The 18,232-nt window shown below is 45.9% G+C and overlaps 2 protein-coding genes and 1 pseudogene across 2 annotated transcripts in view; 2 read left to right on the top strand and 1 right to left on the bottom strand.

Annotated features, from left to right (window-relative positions):
* Positions 1 to 1,156: 1,156 nt before the first annotated feature.
* LOC130567244 (uncharacterized) lies at positions 1,157 to 3,378 on the bottom strand (annotated as a pseudogene).
* A 3,992-nt stretch (positions 3,379 to 7,370) lies between these two features.
* On the top strand, positions 7,371 to 10,380 carry scn1bb (sodium channel, voltage-gated, type I, beta b). The gene is made up of 6 exons (XM_057355535.1): positions 7,371 to 8,020; positions 8,094 to 8,260; positions 8,407 to 8,644; positions 8,842 to 8,983; positions 9,334 to 9,405; positions 9,476 to 10,380. Exons 1-5 carry the CDS (start codon positions 7,966 to 7,968, stop codon positions 9,398 to 9,400), a joined length of 669 nt encoding a protein of 222 aa, XP_057211518.1. The 5' UTR covers positions 7,371 to 7,965; the 3' UTR covers positions 9,401 to 9,405; positions 9,476 to 10,380.
* An 882-nt stretch (positions 10,381 to 11,262) lies between these two features.
* Positions 11,263 to 18,232, top strand: part of syngap1a (synaptic Ras GTPase activating protein 1a) — a 43,669-nt gene continuing 36,699 nt past the window's right edge. Inside the window, 3 exon segments of the mRNA XM_057355536.1 lie at positions 11,263 to 11,524; positions 15,890 to 16,020; positions 16,635 to 16,740. Coding sequence (XP_057211519.1) covers positions 11,503 to 11,524; positions 15,890 to 16,020; positions 16,635 to 16,740 — 259 coding nt within the window. The 5' untranslated portion in view covers positions 11,263 to 11,502.

The following is an 18,232-nucleotide window of genomic DNA, read 5'->3' on the forward strand; positions in this document are numbered from 1 at the left end:
AACACATATATACCACCCAGGCCGGAATGTGAATGCATGCTTGGTGACATGAATGCGCACGGCTCACCGGCCCGTTCAACCCTTGTTACCATATAATGTGTAAACAGGAGGTGAAGGAATATAACAAGGAGGGGCTATGAAGACCCCACTCCTAAAACAGAATGTGCTACCGAGGTTTTGGTGACATCCAATCGGTAGTAACGCACAAACGTATGGGGAGAAGCCCAGCTGGCTGCAGAGCAGATGTCCTGCAGTGATACTCCCCTGAACAAAGCCCAAGAGGCAGCTAAGCCCCTCGTGGAATGAGCTCTGATGGTACCTGGGGGCTGCACTCCCCTTGATACATATGCAACTGCTATAGCGTTCACAAGCCAATGTGAGAGGCGCTGTTTAGATATGGGACTCCCCTTATGAGGGGGTGCCCACGAAATAAAGAGCTGGTCGCTCTTCCGGAAAGCACTGGTCTTGGACATATATGCCTGTAATGCATGAACAGGACACAGAGCATTCAGCCTCTGATCCTCCGCAGAGGAAAAAGGCGGAGGGTGAAAAGCGGACAGCTCCAACACCTCCGAAGTGAACGCAGGGAAACATTTAGGCATAAAAGCCGGGTTAGGCTTAAGAAAAACCTTATCTCCACTCAAACAGAATTTCGTGCACGAGGGATGTATTGAGAGTGCATGTAGCTCACTGACACGTTTGGCTGATACCAAGCACAAGAGCAAAGCCGTCTTGAAAGACAACAGCTTCAAGGAAATACCTCCCAGGGGCTCAAAAGGATACTGAGACAGGGCCTCCAGCACCAAGGAGAGGTCCCATTCAGGGACGGTTCTCCTGATGACTGGCAAGGAGCGACGGGCACCCTTCATAAATCTGCGGATTAAAGGATTCTGCCCGACTGTTGAGCCCTCAAAGCCCACATGACAGGCAGAAATAGCTGCCAGGTAGACCTTAATTGTGGAAAAAGACCTGCCTTTATCCATAAGGTCCTGTAAGAAACACAAAATATCAGGAACTGAGCACTGATATGATGTGAGACTGCGCCCATCACACCACTCTTCAAACACTTGCCACTTACAACCATACAAGGACCGTGTAGAAACGGCCCTGGCATTTTGTATAGTGGCAACCACACGCAGGTGAAGCCCCAGCACGTTTAAGTTTGACTTCTCATGGGCCAGACCCAGAGAGCCACCCTGTCCGGGTGTGGGTGATAAATTTCCCCGTTCGCCTGAGACAATAGGTCTGTGCGGAGGGGGAGGCGTCACGGCTGGGCGTATAACAGAGGGATTATCTCTGCCAGCCACGGTGCTTTGGGCCACCTGGGAGCTATTAGAAGGAGAGACAGGCCCTTCTCTCTCACTCTGGCCAGTGTGGGACAGGCACAGAGGAGGAAAAGCATACAGCAGCAGCTTGGGCCATGGGTGGGCCAGTGCGTCCACCCCGAGGGGCGCATCCGAGTCCTTTAGCGAGAAGAACATAGGACAATGGTTGTTTTCGCGCGAGGAGAATAGATCTACGGTTGCCTGTCCGAATCTTCTCCATATCATGCCCACTATCTGAGGGTGGAGGCGCCAATCTCCGTAGAGTGGGTTCCCCCTCGACAGAAGGTCCGCACCTCTGTTCAGAATACCTGGAACATGAGTCACGCGTAACGACAGGAAAAACCGCCCGCTCCACACCAAAAGCTTGTGAGCTAGAGCGTGAAGTTTCGGTGAGCGTAAGCCGCCCTGCCGATTGATATACGCGACTGCTGTGGTATTGTCGCAGCGTACGAGCACATGATGTCCTAGCAGGCGAGGCAGAAAATAATTCAGAGCTTTCCATATGGTCAGGAGCTCTAAATAATTTATGTGTGCTGAACGTAGTATGCTCGGCCACACACCGTTCACCACTCTGCCCTCCTGGGTGGCACCCCAGCCTGTTAGGGACGCATCTGTCGTCACAACTTTCCGCATCACTACCGTTCCCAAACGGGTCCCCTGTGCGTAAAAGTCCACATCTCTCCAGTGGCGAAGAGCTGCCGTGCAGGCGCGCGTCACTGTCACAGAGCGGCAGAGATCGCGTACCGGGCTGAAATGTAGTGACAAAACCCATTTCATGAATGCTCTCATTCGCAGAAGTCCCAGCGGCAAAACTTGGATAGCTGAAGCCATAAGACCCTGCAATCTGAGGCATGTGCGATACTGCACTCTCGCCCCCTCTCTGAACTGCGACACGCAGCTCATTAGAGAGAGGACGCGCTCCTGGGAGAGACGAGCTAGCATGGAGACCGAGCTCAGCTCCAAGCCCAGGAAAATCACACTCTGGCTGGGTGTAAAATTGCTTTTGGTCACATTCACCCTGAACCCGAGAGATGTGGTGTGTGTAAGCACGCTGCAGGTGTCCCACAGCACTTTCTCTTCCGATTCGGCCACGATGAGCCAATCGTCTATGTATGTCAAAATCCGCAGACCTGACATTCTCAGGGGAGCCAAGCTCGCCTCCGTACACAGACAAAAAGTCCGAGGGCTGAGTGAGAGCCCGAAAGGAAGAACAGTGAATTCGTAACATATGCCTAGATAGGCGAAACGAAGAAACTTCCTGTGTGGCGGATAAATGCTTATGTGGAAAAAAGCATCCTTGAGTTCGACCGACGTGAACCAGTCGTTCTGTTTTATGGCGCGGGCCAGAGTGCCGTGGTTTAACATTCTGAAATTGTATTTCCTCAAATGTTTGTTCAACATTTGGAGGTCCAAGATGGGGCGGAGAGAGCCGTCCTTCTTTGGGACCAGGAAATAACGGGAATAAAACCCTTGACTTATCAGGCTGGGAGGTACCACCTGAATCGCTCCCTGAGAGAAGAGATTTCGTCTTTCAGAATATGAGCGGAGCGCTCCTCCGCGTGAGAAGAGAGAACGCCGTTGAAAAGCGGGGGTTTCATTACAAACTGCAGTCTGTAACCCTGCATAATTGTTCGCATCACCCACTCTGGAGGCGCAACAGTCTGCCAGGCGGACTCGTAATTCGCGAGCGTCCCCACCGGGGCCGGTGAAGCGCCGAAATCCTCGCATACGCTCTGTTGGCTCCTTTGCGATGCAATGGCGCCATCTAGCGGACACACTAGGGGCGGCATGCGTGGATGTAGAAAGATGTTCTCTCTCTGCAGAGAGACGTACTCTCCCTGAAACGAATTCAATAGATTCGTTTGTTTCATTGTGTTTTTTGTGTGTTTGGTGTTGGGGAACACCGGGGCCGAAGCCTTTATTAGTTGGGTGAGGGGAACAATGTGTGTGCTGTGTGGTGACACTGTTTGACCACATTCCCTCGCAACCGACCCCCTGAACGTGGGGGGAGGAAACACAGCGGCCACTGAACGCACGGGCTGGGAACCCTGGCCGGCCCCTCCGCGAGAAAACCTCCGTCTTTTGGACAGGGGTCTGGGACAGAAGGAGAGTCCGATGGGCTTGTGGCTCGTGAACGAGGACTCTCTGCCCCCAATGGTCGGACATCAGGCCGGCCGCTTGCGTTTAGAGTCGGTCGGGGTTGGGTTGGGGGGTTTCCCAGCCGCGGCGGGAGACGTTCTTCCCCAGGGTTTAGCAGAGGGTGGGTTACTCTGCCGTGGAGGGGGTTTGTTGCGCGGTTTCTCCCTGCTATGATGCGGGTTTCGCACCGTGACGGGGGGTTAGGCAAACGCGCAGTGGGCAACTGACGCGGAGCAGCTTTCTTAGGGAGGCACAACTTGAAAGCCTCGTCCTCTTTCTTTTTGTCGTCGCACCGTTGCTGCATCAAAGCCACGGCGGGACCGAAGAGAGCCTGGCCAGGCTCGACCGGAGCCCCGCAACGCGCCTCTTCTCACTGTCAGGGAGTCCCGACAGGTTCAGCCAGAGAGCACGCTCCCCCACTACAGAAAGCGCCATGGAGCGCCCGCAAGCTTGGACAGCCTGCCGAGCATTGCGGAGGACGAGGTCGTTGACCGTAAGGATCTCCTTCCACAAGGTTGGCGAGGGGGATCCTTTGTCCAGCTGCTGCCCCAAATCCTCCAAAATTTCCGCCTGGTAAGCGGAAAGCAGGGACGAAACATTGAGAGCCCTGACAGCCAAGGCCGAGGATTTATAAGCGGCCTGATGAACAGAGGCAGAAAAACGGTCCATTTTGCCCGGCAAGACCGGCTTCGGAGGGGCGAGCAGCCCGCCCTGGACGGGGTTGAGATGCCTGGCGATCGACGGCTCGACAGCGGGGGGATCACCCAAGCCGAGAGCCGCCATGTCTTTCACCTCCAGACCCGCGAGACCGTGTTTGAGGTTCAGCGGGTCGCTCCAGTAGTGCCTCACGTGCTTCGCGCACGCTGGCAGGACGGGGAAGAGTTGTTTCCTCGGGCCGGGCGGGGGACCCAGCACTTTCCCATCATACACATCCCTCTCCTGGTCGGTGGCGCTCTGCGGAGCCGGCCACGGAATGTTAAGGCGAGCGGCCGCTCGTTCGCACACGTCCAGGAGGATGGACTGGGGTAAGGCCGCGGGGGGGTTAGCCTGGTAAAAACCAGAGAGTGGGATGGCCTCCTCGTCCTCTGAGACCCCAAGAAGGCCCGCGTCGTCTTCATCGCCGGAACCAGCCGGTTCATCGGCGAACGGGAGGTTGCCCGCGAAGATATCCTCTTCGGGGAACGCAGGATTAGGCAGGTCAGCCCAATGAAGCGACGTCGCGCCCCGGGAGGCCCCCGGAGGCGCGTCGCCGTCACCGTGTCCCCCATCCGAGTCAGAAAGGCCGAGCTCGATACACTGGGTAGCGGCAACTTTGAGTCGACGCCGCAGGAGCTTTTTCGGCAGCACAAGGCAATGGCTGCAATGCTCCGGGTTCTCCAAAGCCTCTTCCGCATGCTTGAGGCCCAAGCAGACCACGCAGAACTCGTGAGAGTCCTTAGCTGCGATGAGAGCCCCGCACGCGGCCGGGCAGGCCCGTGATGAGCTGGTCCCGGGAGCAGTGGCAGATTTAGAGAGCGACATGTCGGCGAAAAACTCGTTAATATCCGTGGCGGGCAGCCGTGGAAAGTAAAGGGGGAGCAGGTGAAAAAAGCACGAGCGTGGGCGGCTCAGGATGCCTAGAAAAAAACACAGCTAACCTGGCTGAATAGACGACTGTCACGTCTAGCGAGGCTGATCAGACGATATGTCCTGCCTGAAGACACACAGTGAGCAGCGAAAATCCAACCGAACTGTGTTAAAGCAGAGATCGCGAGAAGCGAATGACAACTGAGGAACAGCAGCGCAAGCAGACCTTATATTCGCTCAGGTAAGGGGGTGGGGCCTTACCTGGCATTGGCTGCGCGCTTCTGTCTGTCTAGCCAGACTTGGTGCAATTAGATGCTTCTGCAGAGGTCAGGTATGGATGCCCTTCCCATAGGTGGATCTCGAAACGAGATGATCCAAAACGAGGCATTTGTCTTTCAACAGTGCCTTCCATCTGGTAATAGATAACCGATGTTTATCCTGGATTTCATGTCGCCGTTTGTCTCTAATTCGTCTGGCAGCATCACGTTTGCGCTTCTTTGACGACGGAGATTCACGCTCTGTCGGCTCTTGTGCACAATACGCATGGTCCTCCATTTTATCAAAACTTCTAAGACAGAACAATCAATTGCTTCAGCTAGACGACGACTACTCCTCCTCCTCTCCGTACTACGACTTACTACTTTGTGCGTCTTCAACTCAGTGATGACGCAAGCTGCGTCTAAAAACACACACGAAGACCAACATATACGAAACGCGCTCTGTAGAGCTGTTTGTCCATTAGAGCTTACTGTACAAAACATGGCTGCGCAACATAACAAATTCCATGTAGATAGGCCCGCTCCCTATGTAGATACAACTGGTTTATTCTAAGGTAATACAAACATAACTTTTCATTACGTAAGGTTTTTATACACATCTAAAGACACAGTTTTGTATGTTATATTGAATTTCTGTTAATAGATCATACGAAACATCCCGCACTGTACCTTTAAAGTAACTTGTAAATTAATAAATGATTAAAAAACAGCGTTTTAAAGCACCTGTCATTGTTACTGTTATGATTATAAACATTTGTCTGTAATTATTGTTTTATGTCTGACAACAGAAACATTAAATATGTGAACGACTTTATTGGGTATTCAGTTCAGTAAGTTCAGAGAGTAAACGCATGTACATAGTGATGATGTCACAAACATGCTAATTAGCACGTAACATCAACCTTGGACCATAGTGACGGGTAAAAATAGATTATGACGGATTTTTTATGAGCCTGTTCGTCAAAATGACGGACAATGAAAAAGTCTAGCGCAACCTCTGCGTCGCTCCGTCAGACTGCCATCTAGTGGTAGGCCGTAGTTTATGCACGGTTGTGCGTGGATCTGAAGTTGTTTGTGTGTGGATTGTCCAATGCAAAACCGTGTAAAGAACGTCTCAAAATCCGAATGCACAGAACAGGATGAGTGGACGCGCGCTGCAGGATACACAAATGCACAACTTCTCATTGGTATGCGCAAAATGATTATACATGAACGCAAAATAAAACATTGTGTTCACAAATCTGTCTCTATTTGTACAAATCGCCTCATGTTTATTACAATCTAAATTTCACAGATTCAAATCATACGGCATTTGTTTGTGAATACTAAAATACAAGTGTAACTTGTATCACGTTCACGGATGGCTGTGCATGCATTTGGTAATCATTTTGATATTAAATTCATCCCATATTATTTAGTCAATGTAAATAGTGGTAGGATTCAGTACGCATGTGCGTCGGTTTGTCTTCTGAAGCACCGGGGCTCATTGATATTAATTACGCAGGTGTAGCGTCAGCGCGACTGTATTAATATTCATGAGGTAAAGCATGCGATACTGTGGTGCGCGTGCGCCACCCGCTGTCTGGCTGAAGTCACAGTTCACATTTAGCAGTTGTTTGGACAATATTGGATGTTTTTACAAACGTAAGGGCACCAACAAAGCGTTGCATCCTAAGGAAGCAATAATTTGAGAAGTGTTGGTGCTAAGATACAAAGTTTCAACAATTGTTAGAGAAATACATGTTAGAAGAGAGAACATTTACATTTATTCATTTGGCAGACGCTTTTATCCCAAATATGTTTTGTCTGTGCTTTTAACTTCTTCTTGTCAAGTGTTCACAAAAAAGATTTTAGAGTTATCTCTTATACTATCTTTCTGCTAATAATCATTTTCATTCATGTCTTATATATTTCAGTATTTCTTTATTTTGTCTTAAAACTAGACTTATCTTAGTGCATTGCCCTTTATTCCATGGCGTTGGTTTTCAGGGGATTGCACCTGCTGGTGGCGGAGTGACGTCACCACGGGTTCGTTTGAGGCGCGCGCGCGGCCCGTGAGTTTTACCGCAATGCATCAGTCCGCCCATCGACGCGAGCGTCACCGAGAAGTACAGCGCTCTCCGAACACATGAACGATCATATTCATCACTCTATTACATGAGGAATATTATAAAGACATGTTATAAAGGCAAGTTAAAGAACTCTATGCATGATTCTAATGACAATACGTCACGTACTGTCTTCGATATTAATGAATGTAACGTTATTCGTCACATAGCAGAGCTTGAATGATATAGACACTGTTCTCAGGTCAGATGACCACTTGTTTGTTAGACAAGCTCGGCTGTGTTTTAATTGTTTTATTATAATAACTGATGTAAGAGAAAAGCAAGAAAGCTGTGAACGGAGCGATAACAGCGTTGAGCCGACGAGTGTCAACGGAGTGTGTTGACGCTGGAGCCTCTTTTTGCGCACTTCACGTCTTTATCATGCAAATAAGGGCCCAGTGCTAGTTAGATGCTACTAGTTTAGTTTGCCTCGAATCTGAGCTGGGACACACACACACACACACACACACACACGGACCCCTCCGAGGCCGGCGCATGGTCAGGATATGAAGATACATCCCTGCGGGATCTAGAGTCCGTCTCTCCATCATGAACGTGTATATCGGACGGCTGCTGTCCCTCTGCGTGTTCTGCGCGCTCTCAGGTCAGTGTGATTCTAACAAACTCGCTCGACATGTGTCATCGCGCGCTCAAACTATCCCGCGTGTGTCCCGCAGTGTCTCTGTGCAGCGGCGCGTGTGCAGAGGTGGACTCGGACACGGAGGCCGTGGCGGGTCACAGCTTCGAGCTCGGGTGTCTGTCCTGCAAGATGCGATTAGAGGTGCCGGCCACGGCCACGGTGGACTGGCACTTCAGGGCTCGAGGAGAGGCAGACTTTGTGCATGTGAGTTTCAGCTCAGTCTTCAATTCACTGTCACATCTCACTCTGACACCATCATAAATACACCAGGAGGATTTTCATTTCGTCAGATCAGCTGTTCATTATGAAACTTTTGATTTGGGGAAGACAGATGTGTGTTGTGTTGTCAGATTTACAGTTACGATGGCGAGTCTTCTAACATCATCCATGAGCAGTTCCAGGATCGAGTACAGTGGCACGGCAGCAAGAACACGCTCGACTTGCAGGACGCGACCATCGACCTTCATAACGTCACTTTCAATGACTCGGGCGTTTACCGCTGCATCTTCAACCGAATTCTCAACTACGAACATTATGAATTCTCGACCACCACCACTAAAGAGGTTCATCTGACTGTGGTGCCTGAAGGTGAGCGTGCCGCCCATCGATCTCGTATCCGCTTTCATCCTGTGAGAGAATGAATCCCTGAAGCGATGAGCCAGGAGAGACTTTCTGTGATTGTAGTCTGCTCGAGACCTTCAGCATGTAATGCTTTCATTTAAAACCCACTGCGTCTGCTGAATGAATAAACGTGTGTGTGTGTGTGTGTGTGTGTGTGTGTGTAGCCAGGCGTGGAACGGCGTCTATCGTGTCAGAGGTCATGATGTACGTGTCTATCATTGGGCTTCAGCTCTGGCTGCTGGTGGAGATGATCTACTGCTACAGGAAGATCGCTGCTGCCGGAGAGGAAGCGCTGAGAGCCAGCGCGTCAGTAACACACACACACACTTCAGTGCAGAAGAGTAACTCACACTGACAGGAAGTTAACTATAAACGGTTCATATAAATGAGTCTTTTTCATTTGTCTAAATATAGATTTGGTATGATGGCAATAATGAGGATCATTTAACATTCTTTACATGTCTGTAGACCATGAGAACATGTGTGTTTATCAAATTCTTTGTGCGATCAGTGTGCGTGTGGTGCCACTCAATAACTGAACAATTCACTTGAGTTTTATTTGAAATAATAATGGTAAATCATGAAGATATGTCACACACACAGACAGGAGTTTCATTCTCTGTTATGACGTGTGATTTTCTGTGTCTGGGTTGTAGTGCGGAGTATTTAGCCATCACTTCGGAGAGTAAAGATAACTGTGCTGGTGTGCAGGTAGCAGAATAACACCGGTGAGTGTCTTGATTTCCTTCCTTTTCTTCGTCCTCTACAAACATTCATTCACGTGGTTTTGGTTTGCAGGTTTCTTCCTAAGAAGCTCGTTCCAAAAATCTTCTTCTGGACTGTGTTACTTCTTCCTGTGACCATCACCAACTTGTCCCTCAACCTCTTTTTATAACCTTTTCTTACCTGACTCCATCAAATCTTCTGTGTCGCATGAGTTAGATGCTATGCATGGTGACGGACTTTCAGTTTCACTCGCACATACGACACAACAGACCCTAGAAAGAGAAACACATACACGGTCGGTTTACTGCAATACTCCATCACGAGAACCAGAAAATGGCAATACTTGGATTTTGCACTAGAGACCAGTAAAGAGCCACGAGTTCTGAGGCCACATATAATAACCATATTTACCTTTAGCTGCTCTGAAAGCCAATGTTGCATGAGCTAACGTGAATGCATTTCTATACGTTTATAGGCTTGGCAATATTTCAAGTGTTAACATACTAAGGGTTTAGTGTAAGTATTCCAGAATGATCCTAGATGCTTTAAGCACTATAAATGAACTGACGAAGGCGTTTCTAATCCTCGCTGTAACCCTGTAGCTCATGTCATGATGTGTACACACACACACACACACTGTCACACGAACACCACACTAGTTTCTGAATGTAGCAAACATTATATTGTAGGAATGTAAAGATGCTGCTCTGGTAGAGTTGAATGTTTGACTTGATAGTGATTACCTCGTGCTGAAATGCATTGTGGGTAAGTGCATTAAGACATATTCGAGCTGATATTTACTGCATGCCCACTCTGCAGACGATCAGTGCAGGTGTCCTGTAACAAAACTCCTCGTCTACACCGGGACGTTTGTGTTGACGGTCACATGATTGAATGTGATGTTCTGTATTAAATGAACATGAATTGATGTGATGAAAGACAGAAATGTCTTCAATAAACCCCTGATGACACTTTGATTGTTATTGATCAATGAACAATACTTATAAAGCATTTATTCTTCTTAACCCAAATGTTCAAATGATTTAATACAAGAAGAGTCACTGAACTAAATAAAAAATGGAAATATAGACATGTTGACATGTTATCACCGTAGATATAGATTAGAGTTAAATCATTAAATATGTTTTACAACGTGTTTCTTTATTTCTGTTTCTATTTTAATAAGGCTTGTCTTCAGGTGAGCAAATACAAAGCAAAATATGTACAGAAATGTACATATCATTACGAAAATGTACCATGGTTTTACTACAGTTAAAGCCAAAAAACCATGGTTACTGTAATAAAACAATGGTTGTCACAAAATAACCATGTTTTGAAAACCATTTTTTGTAAAAACCATATAAACGATGGTTACTGTAGTAAAATCAGGGTTTTGCACCAAAAAACCATGGTTACTACACTTGTACCACAAAAAAACCATGGTTAATTCTCGTAAGGGTACCACGGTTGGGAATGACTGTACGGTATATATGTATGGACCCGTGCGGTATACCATTGGACAGTTGTATTTACCCGTATCTATTTTTCAAATACAACTTAAAATGCGCTCACAGTAAACGTTAATACAGCTAAAAACACCATTTACATTTTTGACTTTTTATTTGTTACGCGTTTAAATGAAAATGAATGAACTCAAAGAATACTTAGGTAACTCATAAAAGCGTAATATTTATAATAATTGCGTTGCAAAAGCTTCTCGATATGAAAGCAGAGTATTTTAATTGAACTTGGTCTATCTCGATCACTTCTGCTGACTTCAGCCGTGTATTCATTTATCGATCCGTTCACTGATGGGAGTAAGCCACGCTCCTGCGCGTCCCCGCGCGTGTAATTGCGCGCGCGTGTTTGGTGACGGCGAACTTACCCTAGCGATCGGCGGATCGTTTATTTCGATCATCGTTCGAATCGATAATAGCGCCTCGCGTGAGCGCGCCTGGCCGTGCGCGGGCTCGCCGTGACTCCGGGCGTCGCGTCTGAGCTCGTCGCGTGATTTCGTTGGGTGTTTTATTCTCGTCGCGCTGGAGGAGTGATGATGGATCCGCACACAGTGAGCTGATCGCGGCCAGTGGCGGAGGATCATGTCCTATGTGTCTTCACAAGGTAAGAAAACTTCATCTGATCCATCATTACTGCCTCATTTGATTGACAGATGTCATCATCACATTCCAATCAGTGATTGTAGTGATGATCATTCGAGTGATCGATCTTCAGCTTTGAGTGTTCAGTGCTCAGTAACAGCAGATGTGAGTCGAGGGCCGTGAGTGTGGACGAGCGCTTTATTTATAGATACCGAACTCGAGCAAACACGCACACACACCTACAGTGAACTGATCACAAACACACTAACATCAGACGTACACTGATCTCTTTCATACGCACGCACGCACACACACACACACACAGGCTTTGGTTGACTATCCCCGTGGGGACAGTCCATAGACAGTCCTAAACCTAAAGATCATAGAACACTTTTTGCATTTTTAGATTTGTAAAAAATATTGTTCTGTACAATTTATAAGCTTTTGTGCCCATGAGGACCTCAATTTTGGTCCCCACGGTGACACGAGTCCCCATGTGTTGGTGTGTATTCAGGTTTAGGTCCCCACCGGGATATACAAACATGAACACACACACACGTACAGTGGTCAGACAGACAGATGTAGGAGATGTTGTGTGAAAGTGTTATTGTGATCTGAAGAGGTCATTGACATTGAGCTGGAGTACTTGTGGAGTGAGTTGTGTCAGGATGCTGTGGATAAGCATCACACTGTTGTGCTGTTTAATACAATGAGTTTATTCCCCACTAATACAATGAGTTTATTCCCCACTGCTGACCTCTGCAGCGTTGTGTTACACATCAACACAAACACTGATGACTGTGAAACATACTGCTGTGTGTTTGATCAGGATACAGTGTGAGAAACAAACAAACAAACTCAACAATTAAATAGGCCTAGTTATCTGAGCTCAGACATTCGGCCTGCAGTATGTGCTCATGTTCCTCACCTGTACCCTGACATAAAGTTAAATAAATTGTCAAGTAATAGTCAAGACACAAACAAAAGAAATCACATGTGACAAATGTTGATTTATTTGTGTTGTGTTGGTTTATAAACACATTTGTCATTTAACAATACTAATAATGATTGGGCTGATAATAATTACCTTTAGCATTGTCTTCAGTGTGATCATAACATCATCAGTGTTGTCATATCATCAGTGCAATAATAACATCATCAGCGTGATCATAACATCTTCAGTGTGATAATAACATCTTCAGTGTGATCATAACATCATCAGTGTTATCATAACATCATCAGCCTGATAATAACATCTTCAGTGTGGATCATAACATCTTCAGCGTGATCATAACATCATCAGTGTGATCATAACATCTTCAGTGTGGATAATAACATCATCAGTGTGATCATAACATCATCAGCGTGATCATAACATCATCAGCGTGATCATAACATCATCAGTGTGATCATAACATCTTCAGTGTGATCATAACATCTTCAGTGTGATCATAACATCATCAGTGTTTTCATAACATCATCAGCCTGATAATAACATTTTCAGTGTGGATCATAACATCTTCAGCATGATCATAACATCATCAGTGTGATCATAACATCTTCAGTGTGATCATAACATCTTCAGTGTGATCATAACATCTTCAGTGTGGATCATAACATCATCAGTGTGATCATAACATCATCAGTGTTATCATAACATCATCAGCCTGATAATAACATCTTCAGTGTGGATCATAACATCTTCAGCGTGATCATAACATCATCAGTGTGATCATAACATCTTCAGTGTGATAATAACATCTTCAGTGTGGATCATAACATCATCAGTGTGATCATAACATCATCAGTGTTATCATAACATCATCAGTGTGATCATAACATCTTCAGTGCAATCATAACATCATCATCGTGATCATAACATCTTCAGTGTGATCATAACATCTTCAGTGTGGATCATAACATCTTCAGTGTGATAATAACATCTTCAGTGTGATCATAACATCATCAGCGTGATCATAACATCATCAGCCTGATAATAACATCTTCAGTGTGATCATAACATCAACAGTGTGATCATAACATCATCAGTGTTATCATAACATCTTCAGTGTGATCATAACATCATCAGTGTGATCATAACATCATCAGCGTGATCATAACATCTTCAGTGTGGATCATAACATCATCAGCCTCATAATAACATCTTCAGTGTGGATCATAACATCATCAGCCTGATAATAACATCTTCCGTGTGGATCATAACATCATCAGAGTGATCATAACATCATCATTGTAATCATAACATCTTCAGTGTGACCATAACATCATCAACTGAAGATCTTGCACTCTGATCAAACACAAAGAGAGTAATCCAGAAGCCTGTGGTGAGCTGACATGGTAATGTGACCTCATGATCTTAACTGTCTGTGATCATGTTCATTGGTCACCGTTGCTGTATGCATGGCCTACAGTTCATGTGTTACAGTAAATCATTTTTATTTTTGCAAATATTATTGTTTTATTTGATCATATCATTTACTGTGATAGCTTTCCTGTGTCATATCACTTAATGTGCTCTTGTAAAGGAGCTCCTTTCTGTGATGTAATTTCCTGTTTTTTTTTTAAACTCACTATTCAAAAATCAAAATATTAAAACTATTATTTTAGGAAACTATTATACTTGTCAGATTTATATAGTAATGTAAAACTAATTGTAATATTGAAAAATGAAAGGAAAGCTTTTCTTTCTGATAAGAATTTCAGTCAGTCGTTGAACTTCACTGTGTACTTTTGTGACTTTATTTAAGTATATTCTTAAAAGTTGTTACCTGGAGGGAGATGTCAGTTAGCACATGTTAGGGGTCTTCAGTGAGACTTACATGACAGGCAGCACATTAGAAACTTAATTAGAAACAGTTTCACCAGAAAAGAGTTTTCTGACTGTAGTCATTTGTCATGATTTAAACAGCACAGGTTCAGAAGCACTTCCTGTTTCAGATGATTTATTTAATTCTTATAGGTGTTTCTTTAACATTTCTGTGAGCTGAAGTGTGCTTTGTAAACTCTCTGTGAACTGGTATGTGAATTTTACTGAAATATAGACAGTGTGATGTGATTCTTTAGGGTGTAGAAAGTCATTCTGAGTCTTATCTACTCTAGCATTTTACCAAAAACACAGAGTAACAGAAGTAAGAAAATGTTGTAGAAAATAAAGATTTCTGCGGATATGAGATGAAGGTGAAAGTCAGTGTGATGTTGTAGATCTTGTGATGAGACCTCTGAACACTGTTATCTGTGAAACATGAATCTGTTTAATGTGCTCGTTCAGTTCAGTTCTCAGTTCTCCAGTTAACTAACATTTAGTTATATTGTGTTTCCTTCTGTAAGTATGATTGAAAACATTAAATCTTTATTTAAAGTGTCCTTGAGTGCTTGAATGTAAATATACCGTGACCATCAGCCCTTCCTGACTGATGTGCAGTAATATATTAGCTTATTTGTTTATTTATTAGTCAAACTGTACGTATGACCCTGAACACAACATGCAGTAGAACACAACATGCAGTATCGCGTGTGTGTGTGTGTGTGTGTGTGTGTGTGTGTGTGTGTGTGTGTGTGTGTGTGTTGTATGTGAATGTTTTAGCAGCACATGTGTTGGAGTGAACATGCAGTGAGCGTCCAGCTGTCAGAGGAGCACTCCCACCTACAGAGAGAGAGAGAGAGAGAAAGAGAGAGGGATTACATCCATGATAGTTGCTATGGGAACATGGAGTTGGCTCTCTCTTCCAGAATAGTTCTCATCCAGCATCTCCTCTCCAGTTTCATGCTGTAGTCAAACACGTCCATCCCACACCCACCGCTCTGCTTTCCCTCTCCTCTCTTTCATAATCCCTCTCTCTCTCTCTTGTGCGCACTATATCCGTCGTTTTTAGCCTGTTCGGCTGTGGTTGTCATGGCAACAGTCAGGGGTGTGCATGAGAGAGTGGGCGTCACGGAAGTGACATCTCTTGGGCTGTAACCCATCTTCCCCTCACTCTCTCTCTCACTGTGGGGGCGATCAGGACACAAAAGCGAGTGTCAAAATGAGTTTTAAATTTGTCTTGTGTGTTTTTCCTGCATGTTGCACCATATATAGAATATTGAGCATCGGTGCGGTACGTTTATTATTCTGTGTAAGCGCTTCACATTTATATTAAAACCAACATCACCAACATACATCATATCATAATCTGTTCATATTGATATTCTGGTCATTCTTTAGAAAAATGCTCTTCTATGATTAACTCATATTCATTACCAATCTGTTCTTTTTTTGTCACTTGTAATATTGTTGATGCTGTTAGATAAAATCTTAAGAAAGTATACAAAATAAAGGTCAAATAAAAGTCGCATCGTTTGTGATGTGTGTGTGTGTGTGTTTTGTCAGATGGAAGGTGTGTGTCTCCATGTTCTCGACCTCACACCCCTCTGAATGGCCACGCCCACGACTCCCCCGGCTGGAGCCGCCAGCTGCGTGTCAGAGATGGAGACCAGTTCTACCTGCTGGATCAAGAGGAGGTGAACACGCGCACATGCGCGCGCGCACACTAACACACACACAAACGCGCGCGCACTAGAGGGCGCTGTTGGTTTAATGGATGTTTAATGATGTGCAGTGTCAAATAGTGTCAGTGTGTTGTGGAAGTGAGTTTGTTATTATAACAGCAGTACTTCAGTTAGGTCATAAATCACACATACTCGACAAATTAACTCACAGATTTGTTCTTTTATTTTTTCGCATGTGATCATTTTTTATTTAAAATGTGTTTAATGCATGTGTAGTTGTTCGTTAAATGCAGAGTGAAGTTGAATTTCATCAGGATTATTCTGTCTCAGTGATATCCGTGTGTCATACTGTAGTTTTCTGAAAGTATTTCTCTACACTACACGTTTCTGAATGGACAGTAGAGGGCAGTGTGTTTATTATTTTAGACATTTTCCTTTGATCATTGATTCAAATGAGAGCAGATCAATGTGTATCTGGAATCATTCTTGAGCATCTAGTGAAGATTATAACTTCAGGTCATATAACACTTCTGAAAACATCCGAACTTCTGTCACGCTGCTGAAATATTTACTGTGTGTGTGCGTGCGTGCGTGTGTGTGTGTGTGTGTGTGTGTGTGTGTGTCAGGTTCATCCTTTGCTGATGAATGATCATCGTCCTGTCAGTCACCGACACAAACTGCTTCGGAGGACCGTCAGTGTACCAGCAGATACCAGACCACACCCTGAGACAGGTACACACACACACCACACACCCTGAGACAGGTACACACACACACCACACACCCTGAGACAGGTACACACACACACCACACACCCTGAGACAGGTACACACACACACACACACACCCTGAGACAGGTACACACACACACCACACACCCTGAGACAGGTACACACACACACCACACACCCTGAGACAGGTACACACACACACCACACACCCTGAGACAGGTACACACACACACCACACACCCTGAGACAGGTACACACACACACCACACACCCTGAGACAGGTACACACACACACCACACACCCTGAGACAGGTACACACACACACCACACACCCTGAGACAGGTACACACACACACCACACACCCTGAGACAGGTACACACACACACCACACACCCTGAGACAGGTACACACACACACCACACACCCTGAGACAGGTACACACACACACCACACACCCTGAGACAGGTACACACACACACCACACACCCTGAGACAGGTACACACACAACACCGACACACACACACACACACCTGAGACAGGTACACACACACACCACACACCCTGAGACAGGTACACACACACACCACCACACCTGAGACAGGTACACACCACACCCACACACCCTGAGACAGGTACAACACCACACCACACACCCTGAGACAGGTACACACACACACCCCACAACCTCGAGACAGGTACACACACACACCACACACCCTGAGACAGGTACACACACACACCACACACCCTGAGACAGGTACACACACACACCCACCACCCTGAGACAGGTACACACACACACCACACACCCTGAGACAGGTACACACACACACCACACACCCTGAGACAGGTACACACACACACCACACACCCTGAGACAGGTACACACACACACCACACACCCTGAGACAGGTACACACACACACCACACACCCTGAGACAGGTACACACACACACCACACAACCCTGAGACAGGTACACACCACACCACACACCCTGAGACAGGTACACACCACACACACACCCTGAGACAGGTACACACACACACCACACACCCTGAGACAGGTACACAACACACCCACACACCCTGAGACAGGTACACACACACCACACACCCTGAGACAGGTACACACAACACGCGACATATAACTACCACTGATTTCCCCCAATTGACATTGTGTACATTCACAATCATCCACGATCGTACCCATTGAGACATGAGTACAGTCGACCACACCACACACCGCTGACGTCACAGAGTACACATACCGCAGACGTAACTCGAGTTGTAGTGCACTCATGTACATAACGGTGTATCCATCTACTTATCCCCTACCCCTAACTTTGCATTTTTAGATTTTCAAAAATTATCGTTCTGTACAATTTATAAGTTTTTGTGCCCATGAGGACCTCAAATTTGGTCCCCATAGTGACACGAGTTGGTGTGCATTCATGTGTAGGTCCCCACTGGGATATACAAACATGTCCAA

This window comes from Triplophysa rosa, linkage group LG16 (genome assembly GCF_024868665.1).
Source record: "Triplophysa rosa linkage group LG16, Trosa_1v2, whole genome shotgun sequence".
Lineage (NCBI taxonomy): Eukaryota > Metazoa > Chordata > Actinopteri > Cypriniformes > Nemacheilidae > Triplophysa > Triplophysa rosa.